The 18,265-nt window shown below is 46.0% G+C and overlaps 2 protein-coding genes and 2 long non-coding RNA genes across 4 annotated transcripts in view; 3 read left to right on the forward strand and 1 right to left on the reverse strand.

The window, feature by feature from the left end:
* The window catches only part of LOC113121869 (zinc finger protein 665-like), a 219,208-nt gene that overhangs the window by 43,644 nt on the left and 157,299 nt on the right, over positions 1–18,265 (reverse strand). The window lies entirely within an intron of this gene.
* LOC113121929 (uncharacterized) lies at positions 5,611–6,449 on the forward strand. The gene is made up of 5 exons (XR_003294807.1): positions 5,611–5,640; positions 5,745–5,797; positions 5,886–5,931; positions 6,233–6,305; positions 6,391–6,449. It is a non-coding gene; the product is annotated as an uncharacterized LOC113121929 (long non-coding RNA).
* LOC113121930 (uncharacterized) lies at positions 7,253–7,905 on the forward strand. The gene is made up of 3 exons (XR_003294808.1): positions 7,253–7,280; positions 7,395–7,444; positions 7,528–7,905. It is a non-coding gene; the product is annotated as an uncharacterized LOC113121930 (long non-coding RNA).
* LOC113121903 (guanine nucleotide-binding protein G(olf) subunit alpha-like) lies at positions 12,706–17,568 on the forward strand. Its single transcript, XM_026292784.1, has 12 exons — positions 12,706–12,847; positions 12,934–13,009; positions 13,119–13,173; positions 14,637–14,756; positions 15,480–15,577; positions 15,799–15,853; positions 15,938–16,011; positions 16,209–16,267; positions 16,346–16,466; positions 16,560–16,690; positions 16,774–16,841; positions 16,947–17,568. Exons 1-12 carry the CDS (start codon positions 12,712–12,714, stop codon positions 17,091–17,093), a joined length of 1,140 nt encoding a protein of 379 aa, XP_026148569.1. The 5' UTR covers positions 12,706–12,711; the 3' UTR covers positions 17,094–17,568.

The raw sequence follows: 18,265 nt of genomic DNA on the forward strand, positions 1-18,265 counted from the left end.
AAGGAAGGGTTTTATTTAAAGGAAAGAAGGAAGGAAGGCAGGGTTTTATTTAAATGAAGGAAGGAAGGAAGGAAGGGTTTTATTTAAATGAAGGAACGAAGGAAGGAAGGGTTTTATTTAAAGGAAAGAAGGAAGGAAGGCAGGGTTTTATTTAAATGAAGGAAGGAAGGAAGGCAGGGTTTTATTTAAATGAAGGAAGGAAGGAAGGAAGGGTTTTATTTAAATGAAGGAACGAAGCAGGAAGGGTTTTATTTAAGGACGAGAAGGAAGGCAGGGTTTTATTATGAAGGAAGGAGGAAGGAAGGGTTTTTATTTAAATGAAGGAAGGAAGGCAGGGTTTCATTTAAATGAAGGAAGGAAGGAAGGAAGGGTTTTATTTAAATGAAGCAGGAAGGAAGGGTTTTATTTAAAGGAAAGAAGGAAGGAAGGCAGGGTTTTATTTAAATGAAGGAAGGAAGGAAGGCAGGGTTTTATTTAAATGAAGGTAGGAAGGGAGGGTTTTATTTAAGTGAAGGAAGGAAGGGAGGGTTTTATTTAAGTGAAGGAAGGAAGGAAGGAAGGAAAGAAGGAAGGAAGGGAGGGTTTTATTTAAAGGAAGGAAGGAAGGAAGGAAGGGAGGAAGGGAGGGTTTTAAGGGGGTCACGGTCAAAAGCATCTCTCTCACTTTTTTAGACAGATTATGAGATGGGTGGAACAACTCCAGAACCACAGGCCAGCATGTCTCATACCTGTTGGACCTGCTGGACTCTGATCCCCACAGTCCCCATCTGACACACTGACCCAGACCAGATTCAAACAGGGGTTATGGTAGACCAGAAGGATTGTGTGACCCCTCGGGACAGGCAGGCAGGTGAGCTGCAGTCCTCTTGTCCTCTAAGTGATGACGAATGAGTTTGTTTGTTTTGGGAGAAACACTGGAGTGTTTGCACAACACACACACACACACACACACACACATGCAGGTAAACAGGTGTGTGTGTTTCTCTGAATCAGCAGCTTCAAACACACCAACCATGTGCAGTGCGACTGTGCAACAAGCTGCTACGAACAAACAAACAAACAAACAAAGGTCATCAGTAACATCATCGGCCATCTCTGTCAGAACCTGATCCTGACCCTGACCCTGATCCTGACCCTGACCTTCCCAGTTTCTGTGCCTGTGTCACCCAGGAAGGCATATCCACAGGTAAGAGCAACACCTGCCCCCCTCCACTGTAAAACACAGACAAGCCACTCACAGTTCCTTTACTTCCTGTACAGTTATAGTACTGGACCCAACGCTGACCTCTCACTGTTGTCCCAATATTTCAGTCTGGAGTCCTGGGTTCTCCTTTCCTTCTGTTATGTTTCAGGAGGGTATAGGTCCAGCACAGGAACACTCACGGCTAATTCATTCTGTAGTTCTGGGTTCAGACTGGGCCTGATTCTGGATTCTGGAAAAGGTTACGTGGGACCTACAGACTTTACAGAATTAGCAGGTTCAGTGAGAGGGGGCTGGTGGCTCCGAGCCTTTTTGGGGGCCATGTTTGTGAACTCTAATGTGAGCCTGTGTAGTCGGACTGACAGCGCTATGTTTGGAATTAAAGCCACATCTTAAATGAACAGAACCTTTAGTCCATCTGCAGCCTCCTGGAAGACAAACTCAGGGTGGTCAGTGTTAGACCAAAGGATTGTGGGTAATGAGACTCCCTCAGGGGTTTTCATTTCTTAGACCAGGGTTTATAAGTTTCTATCGATCTCATGGGAAAACAGAAAACTGAAATATTACTATTTCTCATTACTCATAATGATTTCTGATTCCACATGCCTGACCAACTCTGATTAGCTGATCTGGACCGGGAAACTCAAGAGTTTCCATGTCAGGGGTCATCAACCCAGAGCTCAGGCTTCAGTTCTTTTTTTGGGATCAGTACTGGGACCAGGACAGATTAATGCTTGTTTTTAATCAGACCTAAGAAAGAATATGTGACTAAATGTGCCTCCGTCAAGTAGAAGTTTTCCCATTTAAAGATGCTCAGGTCAACATCGAATCCAATCGGCTCCAATCAGCACACGCCTTGATCTCGCGAGAAAAAACTAACCGTAATATTGGTTCATCCCTCTGCTGCGCGGCCTCGACGCGCTGATGAGTTAATTGGTTGCAGCTGTGCGCGTTCCCGCCACGCCGAGATCAAGCAGAGAGACACGATGGTAAATAAAAGCCATTTTTTGTTAAAAAGGGTTAAACCCGAGTTACTTCATATAAAAACTAAAGAAAAGTGCAAATGTTCCTGCTAGTGTTGGTCTTAAATCGGTGCAAAATTAAACGGAGTTTGGCACACTGAGGTTAATGTATCACATGAATATAAACCAAAGAAAAGTGCAAATGTTCCTGCTAGTGTTGGTCTTAAATCGGTGCAAAATTAAACGGAGTTTGGCACACTGAGGTTAATATATCACATGAATATAAACCAAAGAATAGAGAATAAAATCATGTTTACAATTAAAAAAAACACCGGATTCTGCAAGTGCGTGTGTTATTTTGTCCACCCCCCTCTATGTGACACAGTGCAGGCTGCACTGCCCTCTGCTGTCTGTTTCTCTAAATGAGGAAGTTAATTTACTGACAGTCATCCATACTAGAGACAGAGGAAGGAAGGAAGGAAGGAAGAGCATTTGTCCACTCATGTCTCTTCCTTACCCTGAAGCCCGTCAGTCCAAACAAGCCTCAGCTGAACTCGCTGTGACACAGAGTGAGATTTGGTGCAGTGAGGTGAAAAACATTCACTGTGACTTGTGTTTTCGTAACAGATGGTTTGAAAAACGCACATCTTCTTTGTGAATGATGATCAATTACAACTTTATGCTTTTTTCAAAATAAAAGTCCACACTGTGAAAACCTGTTTCTGTGTGTGTCAGTTTGCGATGAAGATTGAGGACAGTCTACACCGTGGGGACGCAGCTCATCTGGTTTCTGCACTCCACCATGAAGGACTAACCAGCAGCACCCTGACCAGACTGGACCAGCTTGTTACCAAGGTACCGGGGCATGATCTGGGTCCTAGTTTAGTCCAGAGAATATTGTCCTGTGCACACAGTGAGGGCTGATACTGTGAACGTTGCTCTCGTCGGACTCTGTTCCAAAGTTAAGAGATCTCAGTTGTTGAGGTTCAGGTAGTGTACAGCTGCCACAGGCATCCAGTCAGGGATGGGGGAGACACTTGTACCTTATTGTTACCTTGTTGTTCTAACTACGGCGAACGCTGGCAGAATGTGGTCTTTAACAAAGAAATAAAAAAATCTTCCTTACTATTCTGACTTAACATACGCCTCCTATTAGTGTAGTTTGTTCCTTCTCCAGTAGAGGGCACCAAGTGATCATAAATGGCTGTCTTTATGCTCACTTGTCCATAATACCTATTCTTACAATAAACACAAAGTACACATAGAATATAGAGGACTATGAGAGGTCTACCAACACCAGATGGAAAACAAACATGCATATCCACACTTTCATGTTATCTTTGAGTTTATCTTCAAACAATGAACAAAGTAGTTGAAAATATTGATAATATAGAATCATATGAAATTACTCTTAGTTCAAAACCAGTGACTCCAAAGGCCCAACAACCGCACTGCCCAAAGAACTTCACCGCACTGAGGAGTCCTTCAACCCTGGAATCTAATTGGCCGCTCATATGCACAAGAAACCAATCAAGAAACATGATACTAAACTAGTGTCACGTCTCTACACCTACTGAGTTTGTTGAACCTTCACAGGCTGCATTTTAAGAACTTGTTGCTATGACAGCAGGTCCAGATTGAAAAAAAAAATATCAGGAAAATGTAGTTTACAACAGCACCCCAGTTCATGGTTGCTTATTGTTGTATGTCTCCAAACAGGATCTCTGTGGATCTAGTTTCAGCAGAGTCCTGGTGGTCCTGAAGGCTCTGGAGATTCTGTCACAGAAGAAAACCAACCTACAGGAGCTCATCGACCATGGGCTGACTGCTAAAGTACTGATCTATAATCAATAACCTGTACTGATCCACAGTATAATCAATAATCTATACTGATTCATAACCAATAACAAACATGATCTCTAATCAATAATCAGTATGGTCCATGATCAATAATCTGTACTGATCTGTATTAATCTGTGACCAATGATCAGTCTGTACTGAGCAATAGTCAGTTGTCGGTGGTGTTATTTTTTTACTTGTGTCGTTTGCCGTTTTGTTTTCCTGTTGTTTGTTTGTTGTTTAGGTTCTGTCATGGTTCGAAGCTGTCTATGATCTGCTGACCTCTCATCTCCACAAAAGCTCCACTCCCCTCATCAGCCTGACAGAGGGGTTCTACGATTACTTCCTGGTGAGGAGCATGCTGGGAAATGAAATCTCCAGCTGTTTTAGCCACATAACCTCACAGCTGTGCACTGCAGAGGTGTCCACGGGGCCAGGATGTGGTCCACAGGGCTGGGTCATGGGCTGCAGGGATGGCACATGGTCCATGAGTGACTCTCTGACTTAATGTCTGCCTGTCTGTCTGTCTGACTTACTGACTGTCTGTCTGCCTCTGACTGACTCTCTGTCTCCTGACTGTATCTCCTGACACTCTCTCAGTCCGTCTCAGTCCGTCTCAGTCCGTCTCAGTCCGTCTCAGTCCGTCTCAGTCCGTCTCAGTCCGTCTCTGACTGTCTCTGACTGTCTCCTGACGTTCTGTCACCTCTCTGGTTGACTGACTGAATGTCTCTGTCCGACTCGACTGTCTCCTGACACTCTGACTGTCACCTGACTCTCTGATTGACTGACTGAATGTCTGTCTGTCCGTCTCTGTCTGACTGACACTGTCTGTCTGTCTGTTTCCTGACTAACTCTGACAGTGTGTCTGTCTGTCTCACAGCTGCTTGGTCAGTCGTCTCTTCCAGGTTTGTTGGTTTTTATTTTTCAGTCACAATCTGGTTTTGTGTCTCGTGTTCATGTCTAAACTCACCTGTCTGTCTCTCTGCCTATCTGTCTTAGTCAGTCAACTGTCCGTGGTCCTCCTTCACTTGGCTCGGGTTTCCATAGAAACAGAAATTTCCTTTCGACCGCGACTAGAGGTAATTCCTGGTTCTCTAAAGGTCTTTGCTGGTTTTAGATGATGGTTTTTAATGGACCAGCTGGTTTCTGCAAGCTTCTAATGGTCTCCGCTGGTCTGTTCTGATATCTGATATCTCCTTGTCTCTCTAAAGGCCATCAGAACCTTTAACACCATTCTGGGGTCCATCAGCCGCAAGGAGTGGAAACTGATCCAGAATGATGAGAACCAGAACAAAATACTGTAAGTGTGACTGTACCTACCTGTCTGACTGAATGACTGCCTGTCTGATTGGATGTCTCTCTTTCTGTGTTTAACCAGGGCCCAGGTTGCAGAAACAGTCCTAACAGGTGGAGGTAAGTCTGTACTTGAACTGGGGTAGTATTTGTGGTCCTCTCTTATTTACTTTTTTTGTTGTTGTTTACTGTTGTCATGGAGACTACGAGTTGCAGGTCAGCCTATCGGAGGCTCTGTGTCGGCTGACTCCCAGGAAGAAACGAGAGGAGCGAGCCAATCAGTGGTTCCCCAATCATGACATCAGCACCGCCTTCTGTGACATCAAAGACCGAAACTTTGAGGGGGTGAGACCCACCTGTCCCTGTCTGTCTTTGTCTGAATGACTGATTTCTTCTGTCTGTCTGCCTGAATGTCTGTCTGACACACCGACCACCTGTCTCTCTCTCAGGACTGTAGATGTTTCCTGAACCTGGTGAACCGTTGCCAGGGAGATCAGAGGAGGTGATGAATTGATGAACCGGTTGTGGTGATAGTTGAGAGTCCGGTTGGTTATTGTATAACGTGGCATGTGCTGGTGTCTGTCCATCAGGGTCTACACCTTCCCCTGCCTCACAGCCTTCCTCGACTCCACACAGGTAAGACCTTGTCCTCCTGTTGGCCTGACCCCCTGCAGCTAGGGGTAGGGTTAGCGCTCATCTTTTCTCCTTCTGTAGCTGTTCCAACCTGATGATGACACTGTAGACGAGTTCTGGATCGACTTCAACCTTGGCTCGGAATGTGTGAGCTTCTTCGTTAATGAGCCACAGGTGATCAGGGCATTGTGGTAGTTGATTCTGGGTCATGCGTCGGTGATTCCATCTGTCTTTGGGTCCCAAGCTTTTGTAGAATTTTGTAACCCGATTGTCTGTTGTGGTTTCTTTTGTAATCGGGTTTCAGGGATTTCTGTGGGATTCCATCCACTTGCTACGGGATGAAGTGGACCAATACAGTCTCCACGTGAAAGACGATGGTCAGTATGTTTCAAATATTCACGGTCCTCATCGACACCTGCACAGGTGACTGTCTGTCAGGATGTTTCTTCTGTGATTTCCAAGGATGCACTGGGCCACAGGTGGTCCTCAGAGTCCAGCTGAACATTCCCATCTTTCACCACACCACCAGAGGTCAGAGGGTGGAGCTGAGCTTCAGCTGTGAACACCATGGAGAACTGGAGGAGGCTGCACGGAGGGTCTTCAGAGTACCTGTCTGTCTATCCATCTATCTGCTCACCTGTCTGTCTCCTCACTCCTCGTCTGTCTGTCTCCTCACTCCTCGTCTGTCTGTCTCCTCACTCCTCGTCTGTCTGTCTCCGCACTCCTCGTCTGTCTGTCTCCGCACTCCTCGTCTGTCTGTCTCCGCACTCCTCGTCTGTCTGTCTCCGCACTCCTCGTCTGTCTGTCTCCGCACTCCTCGTCTGTCTGTCTCCGCACTCCTCGTCTGTCTGTCTCCGCATTCCTCGTCTGTCTGTCTCCTCACTCCTCGTCTGTCTGTCTCCGCACTCCTCGTCTGTCTGTCTCCGCACTCCTCGTCTGTCTGTCTCCGCACTCCTCGTCTGTCTGTCTCCGCACTCCTCGTCTGTCTGTCTCCGCACTCCTCGTCTGTCTGTCTCCGCACTCCTCGTCTGTCTGTCTCCGCACTCCTCGTCTGTCTGTCTCCGCACTCCTCGTCTGTCTGTCTGCTCACCTGTCACCTCATCTGCCTCCTCACTCCTTGTCTGCTCACCTGTCTCCTCACTCCTCGCCTGTCCGTTTCATCGCCTGTACGTTTTATCGCCTGTCCGTCTGCTCACCTGTCTGTCTCCTCACCTGTTTATTTGAACAGGAAGTAAATAGCTCCCCCGAGGTTACAGCCCCCAGTAGTTCTGTCCAGGCTCCGTCCCCCTTGGATAAACACAGCGGTTGTTCCTACAGCAGGAAGAAACCACAAAGCAAGAGTCGGCTGAAGAGTGAGTGTTTACAGCCTGTTTGTTTACAGCCCATTTGTTTAGTCTGTTAACAGCCGGTCCACTTTTATAGTTGTTATAGTGACAGAACATTTTGTTTGTTTATTTACGGTCCAGTCCTGCCTCTTTCTCCTCCGAGCAGTGAAGACGATGACTCTGTAGCCAAGGTAACTCCACCTGAACCCCCACCTGAGCACGAATCAGACAAATTCCAGGTGTAAGTATCTACAACCAACCTCAATGCTGTCAGACTGCAGGCAAAAGCCGAGCGGAGCTTCTGTTCGACCAGATCCGACACTCCACCCCCACATCAGGTGCAGTGTTTCCTCTCACATGACGTTCTGGATCGTCCGGCTGACATCTGGCTGGCCAGCAGATTTCCTGTGTCCCACTGCAGATTCAAAACGGTCATAAGAAGAAATCAACACTTCAGTGTTTCTTTGTACCTGTGTCTCAGGTGTTCCTGTAAGGGTGGAGCAAAGTGAGGAGTTTGGAGCAAGTAGCTCAGTTGTAAATCAGGTACCTTTCTGCTTTGGTTCCTCTAGGGCACATATTTGCTGTGTCACCTGTTTGAGTCTCACTGTGTCTTTCAGCCCGTCAGTTCTGACAGGAAGCGAGCAGCTGCAGACTCAGGTATTTACCTCTGTCGTTTCTTCAGAATGATTCAACGTCTCTTCTAAAAGGGACAGTTTCACCTAATCTTGTCGCTGTGTATGACCCAAACAGGCTACCTGTCAGACCAACTTGAGGGTTCACCAGACTACAAGAGGAAGGTGGAGCCTCAGCCTGAGGGGGAGGAGTCTAACTTGGAACACATAGGTCATTTCTCTTTTAATTATTTCAAAATAAAAGCTTTTTACTGTTTGTGAATCTGAATCTGCTGCTCACCTGGTCTCAGATTGGTCACCTGAGGGAGTGGAGCCAACACCAGTAGAGGAGAGACAGTTCAGCGAAGAGGCGGTGCCTATAAAGGAACCAGGGGCGGAGTCAGCATCAGACCTGACTTCAGACATCACAGCCACATTCAAAAGCTTTAAAGACCAACTGCAGCAGCGCTTCACTGTGAGTGACGTTATTGATTATTGGCTCTGATCACCGGTCCCTCTGACAGTCGATAACATCTGTACCACAAACATGAACAGATCTGCTGGCAAAAAGTCGAACAGGACGTCCTGAGGTCTCTGAAAGACTGTCAGCAGCATGTCTCGTCGCTGCTTGGAGCTGTCCACACACACAGGTACCAGCTCACCTGTCCACACACACACACACAGGTACCAACTCACCTGTCCCCCCACACACACACACACACAGGTACCAGCTCACCTGCCCACACACACACACAGGTACCAGCTCACCTGTCCCCACACACACACACACACACACACACACACACACACACACACACAGGTACCAGCTCACCTGCCCACACACACACACAGGTACCAGCTCACCTGTCCACACACACACACAGGTACCAGCTCACCTGTCCACACACACACACAGGTACCAGCTCACCTGCCCACACACACACAGGTACCAGCTCACCTGCCCACACACACACACAGGTACCAGCTCACCTGCCCACACACACACACAGGTACTATCTCACCTGTCCACACACACACACACAGGTACCAGCTCACCTGTCCACACACACACACACAGGTACCAGCTCACCTGCCCACACACACACACAGGTACCAACTCACCTGTCCCCCCACACACACACACACACAGGTACCAGCTCACCTGTCCACACACACACACACAGGTACCAGCTCACCTGCCCACACACACACACAGGTACCAGCTCACCTGCCCACACACACACAGGTACCAGCTCACCTGCCCACACACACACACAGGTACCAGCTCACCTGCCCACACACACACACAGGTACCAGCTCACCTGCCCACACACTCACACAGGTACCAGCTCACCTGCCCACACACACACACACACACAGGTACCAGCTCACCTGCCCACACACACACACAGGTACCAGCTCACCTGCCCACACACACACAGGTACCAGCTCACCTGCCCACACACACACACAGGTACCAGCTCACCTGCCCACACACACACAGGTACCAGCTCACCTGCCCACACACACACACACAGGTACCAGCTCACCTGCCCACACACTCACACAGGTACCAGCTCACCTGCCCACACACACACACACACACAGGTACCAGCTCACCTGCCCACACACACACACAGGTACCAGCTCACCTGCCCACACACACACACAGGTACCAGCTCACCTGCCCACACACACACACAGGTACCAGCTCACCTGCCCACACACACACACAGGTACCAGCTCACCTGCCCACACACTCACACAGGTACCAGAATTAATGAAAGGTGACCTCTGCTCTGTAAACATCTGTCAGTATTTCCCTTTTGAAAATAACAAATAGAAATAGATCACAAAATTATTTTTAATTAAATTTTATTTTTTAATTTAAACTGAAAGCCCAACTCTCACAGCGACAGCATTGATTGACACGTTTATGTTTAATTCCCTACATCCTCAATGTTTCATTAAGTGACTTGGCATGTAAACTAACTTAGTCCTGTTTTACCTTCACTTGGTAAAGCTGGGTGGTGATCCTGCAGGTGCTGCATCAAATTTGATGTATTGGATCCTGTCAGGCACAAACTTTTTTGCGGCAGGTTTTGCAAACAGGTGATCCATCATCTTCAATGACACTGATTCTTGGTCTACCCAAAATGCTCCCACATTACTGACTACAGGTGTTTCTTTGGTGGAAATAAAGCTTTGCTGTTCGGTCTCTCTGCCGTAGTTAATTTAGTGTGTCTCTGATAAACACGGCACTTGCAGCTGGTGCACCGCTGTTGTAACTTGGTTTTCGTTTTGTGCAGGTTGCACCAGTTCTGTTCAATGCAACAGAAACACTTGGTGTAGCGGAGCCTTTACAATTAATTAACCGTGACATGTTAAAGTGTAGTTAATATTGAAATTGGTTAATCGCTGCATCCCTAGTTGGCGGGACGGTGATGTGTTGGTGGGACAATAACCGTAGTCCTGTGTGCTTCTGTTTCATAAAATAAATGATTCCACATTGTTCTAGTCTTTGGAAATCGTAACATCCCTGGACAAATACTTTGTGATGAGAGGTTTGCGATGGTTTGACCTGTGACCAAGGATTTCTCAAAAACATAATGAGACGTTTGGGTTTTCCGAGTGAACAAATCACGTTTGTCTATTTTTCTGTTCATTTTGTCTGCGTTTCTGTTTTTATGTGCAGGTTGTCGTTGCTGCAGAGCTTTGAGCGCAACATCACGGAGCAACTGGAGACACTGGAGGAAAACTCAACACAGCTGAACATCATCAACACCCAGATCCTGGTATGTCCAGCAGTCCGGACCGTGGTTCCAGGCAAACAGGTTTTAACAACTTGAGGGAAAATGTTGGTATTGATTCAAATATTTCTGGAGAAGTCGAAATATATTAATTTTGTAAAATTTAGAGAGAGTCAAATTCCTCAACCTGTTTAAGCCTTCAGAATCTGATTCTGGGATCCAGGAATGACTTTGGTCCTTTTTGTCTTGCAGACTTTTTTCCAATCTGAGATGCAGCGACTAGGATCTTTCTGTGAAGACCACGTGCAGAGGTCAGTCTTGTCTGGATATGATATAAACACATCAGTCTGTCAGAATCTGGATTACATCTACTCACACATCATAAGGGCTTGTTGGACTGTGAAGATCTAGTCTGAGTCTGGATTTGGTGTTTGTTGCCTCAGGTTGAAGTCTCTGGAGAACACAGAAAACCTGTCCAGCCAATGAGGAAGAAGAGAGGAAGAGGAAGGACCAGAGGAGACTTCAATTAGTTAAAAAGTTTCAGATGGATGTGTGATCCAGATTCTGTCCTGATCCCATTCAGAACCCAATCTTTGGATGCTTCTTCATTGTTTCTTGTCACTCTATTCAGATTTGACTGAATAGACTTTTTTTTTTTTGTTGTTTTCATGTTTGCAGTTGATTTTTATAGAAAAACTGATTTGGGTCGAAGTTTAAGCTAAAAAAAATTAAATAAATAAAGAAATTTGTTCAACGCAGGTGGTGGCACTGTACTTTGGTCAAACTGTTACAGGTCCTGGTACCTAACCGGGAATCTAAAATCTAGTTCTGATACTGGACTTGTACTGGGTTTAAGTCTTGGGACCTATATTTGGTTCTGTAACTGGATATGGAACCTGGTCGTGGGACTGGTTCTGGTTCTGAGAGCTGATCTGGAACATGTGTATGTTGCTGGATTTGTTTCAGGGATTGTGTCTGTATGTCAGAGAACATTCTGAGGACTGGACCACAACCAGCGGCGGGTTGTGTTTGTGGAAGCTGCTGGTTCTGGTCCAGCAGCAGCAGGTTGTGTTTGTGGAAGCTGCCGGTTCTGGTCCAGCAGCAGCAGGTTGTGTTTGTGGTTGTCAGGCAGCGACAGCAGAGGAAAAACAGTGAAATCCCCTGAAGAGAAAACAGAGAAGCAGCTAATGAGGCACTGTCAGGGGGGCAGGGCAGCTCAGGTGTGTCTCTGCTTACTGCTCAACACAGAACGCCTGAAAACCACCAACACGACTGGATCTGTGCCTCTGACCTGTACCTGGACCGGATCTGTGGAGCTGACGTGGGATGCTTGTTGGCTGAGTTGCTGCTTTTTACATATTTTCTTTGTTTCTGTACTTTGATGGACGGACCAGACTGATCCAGACCTGCTGGGACGCAGACGGTGGGTTGGTGATCGGCCACAGCTGCAGGTTGGTACTGGACCAGCTCATGGGTCCTGGCCTTGTTGTGTTCACTGGCAGAGGTTTGGTTTGCCAAAAGTTCTGATTTGCAGTTTGAACGTAGGACATAATCGGTAAAAACCTGAGATTTAAACCCAAAACCATTTTTTCTCTAGTTTCTGGTTTAAATCCATCTGTTGCTTAGCTTCCTACTGAGATCCAGTCCTGTCCACCCTACAAACAACCACCTAAGTGGTTTTTTTACTGGGTTTTTTGGGGGGTTTTAAATGGTTGTGTTGAACCTGTTGTTTTGGCTGTTTTTTTTTTGTTTTTTTTTTTACTGGTTTTGACTAGTTGTGTAATGTTTTTTTTTTTTGCTGGTTTTATACTGGTTTTGACTAGTGCAATATTTTTATTGGTTTTATACTGTTTTGAGTAGTTGTGTAATGTTTACTGGTTTTATACTGTTTTAAGTAGTTGTCTAAGGTTTATTACTGGTTTTATACCGGTTTTGAGTAGTGTAATATTTTTACTGGTTTTGAGTAGTTTTTTTTTTTTTTTTCCCCCCTTGTTTTATACTGGTTTTGACTGGTTGTGAACTGTTTTTATACTGGTTGCATACTGGCTGTGACTGGTTTCCTGTTGGCTGTGACTGCTCTGTGCGGTTCCAGCGGAGATGGGCTGTCTGGGAGGGAAAACAGACGAAGAACGACTGGATGAAAAAGCGAAGAGAGAAGCAAACAAGAAGATCGAGAAACAACTGCAGAAAGAAAGACTCGCATATAAAGCTACACACAGACTGCTGCTGCTGGGTGAGACGCCTGTCTCTTACCTCTCTCTCTCACCAGTCTGTCTGTCTGTCTGTCTCTCACCAGTCTGTCTGTCTGTCTGTCTGCAGGTGCAGGAGAGTCAGGTAAAAGTACGATTGTGAAGCAGATGAGAATCCTTCATATCGACGGCGGCTTTGACCCAGAGTGAGTCACTGCAGCAACTTTTGTTTTGAACCCTGGAGACAGGAAGTGTTCTTCTTCATGTTCTCCTTTATGTTTTGATTACAGCTTAGCTTTGTGGGTTTGTTTCCAGGGAAAAGACACAGAAGGTTCTGGACATCAGGAAGAACGTGAAGGACGCCATTGTGGTAGGTCACATCTATCTGTCAGTCAGACCAACAACAGCACAACCTTAAAAATACACACACACACACACACCATGTCCTAGGACACAGAACATCAGACTGAAAAGCAGCGAGCCCATTGATAGAGCCGGTCTCAAGTGGCAAAGAGTTCCACAAAGTTGGAGCAGTCACAGACTACGTTATAGACCACTGCAGGACATCCAACTGGCAGACCTCAAGGATCTGTCCGAAGTTGGAAAAGACAAAGGATCAGAAACAGAAGAGGGAGCAAGACTCTTATTTATAAGCAGGAACAGGAAGCCAATGTCACGAAAATCAAATCAGGGTAACGTGTAGGCTTCCTAGGTCTGCAGAGGTCTGTGAAATCCAGGCCTTAAGGTCCTGTAAACCGGCTGGCAGACGACATGGAGGCCCAGCTCTGTTCAGGAATGGCCAGAGAAACGTGACATTAAGAGACAGGTCTAAAATGAGTTAACACAGTAGGCTCAGGGTTTGGCTTCCTAAGATCTGGGCCGACTTCATGTTTTAAAAACGTTCGGACACGAACCTGTGAGATTCATAAGTTGCTTTCGTCCAGGGGTGTCAAACTCCAGTCCTCAAGGGTCATAGTCCTGCTTGTTTTCCAACTGCACAGTGACGCTTGAGGACTGGAGTTTGACACTCTGTCTCCCTGTGTCTGAGACAGAGTACTGCTGGATAGTGGCATCCCTGCATCAAAACTCAACAGTGACTGCATTTTGGTGTTTTCTCTGACAGAGCCATAGTCTAACTGGAGATGCTTGGAGCTGGTCTTTATTCTACTTGGGTCTGGATTGTCTGCAGAAGGGCCTAAGAGCCTGGGTCTGACCTTTTAACCTGTGGAAAATTAGATCACCAAACAGAGAGCCAATGGACTCGGGTCATTTAATATGGTGTATGGACAGGTTGGTTTGTGGGTCCCTGTCCAGATTGAACCAGATCAAATGAGTCCAATAAAGTTAGAAAACTGTTGGTCAATATGGCAACACATATGAATATTAAAATCCCCAAACAGCAAAGTCTGTCAGAGGTCCTGGGTAAAAAGTCAGAAGACTCATCAATAAACTCCTTGTTAAAATTAGGTGTGCGAAGAGAACAGGACCAGATCGGTCTGCCACAACAGTCTTATAAACTTCAAACTGAAAGATGTAGGTGAGGAGGAGCCAACAGCTTAAACAGTTCTTGCTGGTTGTTGGCAGTCCACCACCTCTACCAGCAGCTGAAGGACAATTTAAAATCTGACAGACAGACAAGGAGGAAGTTCAGAGAAGATACTGTTGTTGTTCTTGTTCACACAAATATTTGTTAAAATAAGATGTTTCAGGCCACAAGAAGAATTACTTGTCAAGGTGGTCAGGTCAGGTCTTTAATTCAGGGTCCAGTCTTTAAGTCAGGGTCTGGTCTGGTCTGGATGGGGGCAGGGGCTGATGTCTCACTGTGTGTTTCAGGCCATTGTGTCAGCCATGAGTGTCCTGACTCCGCCTGTTTCCCTGGGAAACCCTGAAAACCAGTTCAGAGTCGACTACATCAAAAGCATCGCAGCCTTGCTGGACTTTGAGTACACAGAGGTAACACACACCTGCACACACGGGTACACACATCCCATCATGGACTAGGACAAACAACCTCACAGGGTCACAGGATGAATCTTTGTCTGGAGATTATGGAGGAAATAAACTGATAGCTGCAGTTTCTGTTTAGTGTTAAGGGGGTTCTGTAACTGGAAACTGAGACTGTGGTTCAGCAGGCCTGACACCAAGCACCTGAGGATGAGCCACCCCTGCGGTTGGCACTCAGATCTGGACCGTTGGACTGCAAATGCCTGAAGCAGAGTGTTCGTTGAGGCAGCGCCGGGGGAGCACTTACGACTTGTTTATTTTAATGAGGTTAATGGCATGATGAAACTGGGTCACCTGGGAACGCCATTTCACCTGAGGCCTCATTATCTGCACATCCTGTTTCCCTGAGGACCACCACACACAAAACAAGCTGCTTCCTGTATCCTATATGCCGCGGCTGAATGTATGCACACACCAGACTGAACGCCGGGGGCATTTAGCTGAAAATGAGTCTAGGATCTAACCAGCCAGAAGCAGTGAAGGAGGCTCCAGAGACTTTGAAGGTCCTTTGACTGAATCCTGCAGCTCAGGGTTTCACATGGACTCCAGACCAGGACTTACTCAAGACTAGGGTTTTGATCTCCTTGAGGGGTTTTGATCTCCTTGAGGGGTTTTTGTCAGTCAATGAATGTAGTTCAACTTCAGAAATGTCTGTCTGTCTCTCTCTCTCAGGAGTTCTTTGAAAATACCCAGAAGCTGTGGGAGGACAGCGGAGTGAGGGCATGTTTCGAACGCTCCAATGAATATCAGCTGATCGACTGTGCTCAGTAGTAAGACTCGCACACAACCAGAACCTTAAACTAGAATCTGAACCTAAATTCAGTGCAGCAGTTTGTCACAGTTCACACACACACACCATTTTAAATCCCAGGGGACTAATCACAATGCTCTGTTAACCCTGACAGACCTATCACAGCTCAGGAGGGAAGAGCAGGGTTGCACAGATACAGTGACATAAACACCTGTGTGTGTGTGCGTGTGTGTTTTGCAGCTTCCTGGACAGGTTGGACCCAGTCAGGAGGACGGACTACACCCCTAATGACCAGGTAACAAACCCACCAGTCAGCTTCCACCACTGAGGATGACTCATCTGTGACCAGGCTCACGCTGACACTGTTCTTCTTCTGCAGGATTTGTTGCGTTGCAGAGTTTTGACTTCAGGGATTTTTGAAACCAGGTTTCAGGTGGACAAAGTCAACTTCCAGTGAGTCTTTACCTCCACCCCCTGTTCACCTCTCCCAGTCACCTGGCTCTTCTACCTCAGGGCTTTTTTTTATATGTTTATTTTAATATATATGTTTTTGGTGGGGATAAAGATGTTTTTTCCATCTGATGTTGGAGGCTGATGTTAGTGGGTGAAAGTGTTTGTGTCTGACAGCTGTGTGTGTGTGTGTGTGTCAGCATGTTCGACGTAGGAGGACAGAGAGACGAACGCAGGAAGTGGATCCAGTGCTTCAATGGTGAGAAAAGGAAGTATGAAACAGTCGTTGACCTCAGAGGATTATGGGTATTTCTAACCGTTGTCTCCCTGTGTGTAGATGTGACCGCCATCATCTTTGTAGCAGCCAGCAGCAGCTACAACATGGTGATCAGAGAGGACAACTCCACCAACCGACTACGGGAGTCTCTGGACCTCTTCAGATCCATCTGGACCAACAGGTCTGCACCCCCATTGGCTGCTCTGTGGGGCTTAACCACCCCTGTTGTGTGATTGGCTGTAACTACTCTTCCCTGCTCTGTGATTGGCTGCAGGTTTCTGAAGACCATCTCTGTGATCCTGTTCCTGAACAAGCAGGACGTGCTGGCTGACAAGATTCTGGCTGGAAAACATAAACTGGAGGATTATTTCCCTGAATACACCAACTACCAAGTTGCTCCTGAGGGTACAAATACACATACGTGTGGCACAAATACACACATGGAGTGCACATGCTCCCTCCTGACCCCAGTGTTTGTGTGTTTCCAGCTGTTCCAGATGCTGATGAAGACCCCAAAGTGACTCGAGCCAAGTTCTTCATCAGAGACGAGTTCCTGGTAAAACACAGACGCACATGCATGGGCATGTGGGCATGCTGACAGTTGACACTGACACACTGACATTACCGTGTTCAAACTAACATGTTGACTCTCGGGTTTCAGAGGATCAGCACGGCCAGCGGTGATGGGAAACATCACTGTTATCCTCACTTCACCTGCGCCATCGACACCGAGAACATCCGACGCGTCTTCAACGACTGTCGTGACATCATCCAGCGAATGCATCTGCGTCAGTATGAGCTCCTCTGATTGGCTGCTGACCTAGCCCGCCTCGTTATGGACACAGCTATTCTAGGCTAATCTGATATCTAATTATTGCTGATAGGTGATCAATACTGGTAGGTCCTGATATATTTATATGAACACAGACATTTAACTCATTGCAGTTATCAGTTCAAAGGGGCTGTTACTGGTTATTGATTGCTGATTAGGACAGAAGCAAAGCGTCTGTACCTTTCATCTTTCTCGTGCAGAGGATTGTGGGTAGTGTAGTTCTGATGTTGACAGGAAGCACAGGATGTGGTTTACCTGGTGTTACCATGGTAGCTGTCTGTCATGAGGGAGAGGGCGGAGTTTAGAAAACTAGTATAGACTGTATGGGAGAAAAAGTTGAATCTATTTTTTCATGTTTGTCATTATCCTTTCCCTGATTGGCTGCTTGTAATGCTGATGTCATACATGTGGATTTACAGGTGACAGGTGAGTTTCCAGGTGTGGATTTATATAAAGGGCTGAAAAACATCTGAAATGTTTAACTTTCCTCCACAATAAAGAGTTTTTATGCCAGTGTTGGGACTTGTAGTTTTCTTCCCTCACACTCAATTGATGAGTGATGGACAATAATCAGATGCATTGATCAGTGAGACAAATCAGCTGTGAACATGTTAAACATAACAGACCTTTCCCACATTTTGAAAATATGTGGAATTCCGTCTGGTACACTTCTGTAGCTGTAATTCATAACTTTCTAACACTTTCAGAGACAAAGCTGCCTTTTAAGTTAACAGATTATCCTGTTTTATTGTGTAATGCTATCTGGACTGAAGTCTTGGCAATTGATAATATATTTTAAAACAGTAAATTCATGATTGTTTCTCACTTTGGACTACAAACAATACAAGTCATTGATTAGAACAAAAACGGAAGCTCATCTGAATTATTTCGACTTCATGAGAATATTCAGAAAATGTGATGTGTTCACAGTAAACATACTCCATTGACATATACATATACATATATATATATATATAAACAGTCTTTCACTTCACTCGTTTTACTGATTTTTATTACATTTTCACTTTGCGGTTACAACAGCGGAGGATCGATATTTATGAGCGAATTTGCGAGTTTTTTTGTTTTTCCTCGGCATCACAGTAACCGCAAGTACATTAAACAATACACAGTAAAAAAACAATTGATAA

Source organism: Mastacembelus armatus, chromosome 20 (assembly GCF_900324485.2).
Source record: "Mastacembelus armatus chromosome 20, fMasArm1.2, whole genome shotgun sequence".
NCBI lineage: Eukaryota > Metazoa > Chordata > Actinopteri > Synbranchiformes > Mastacembelidae > Mastacembelus > Mastacembelus armatus.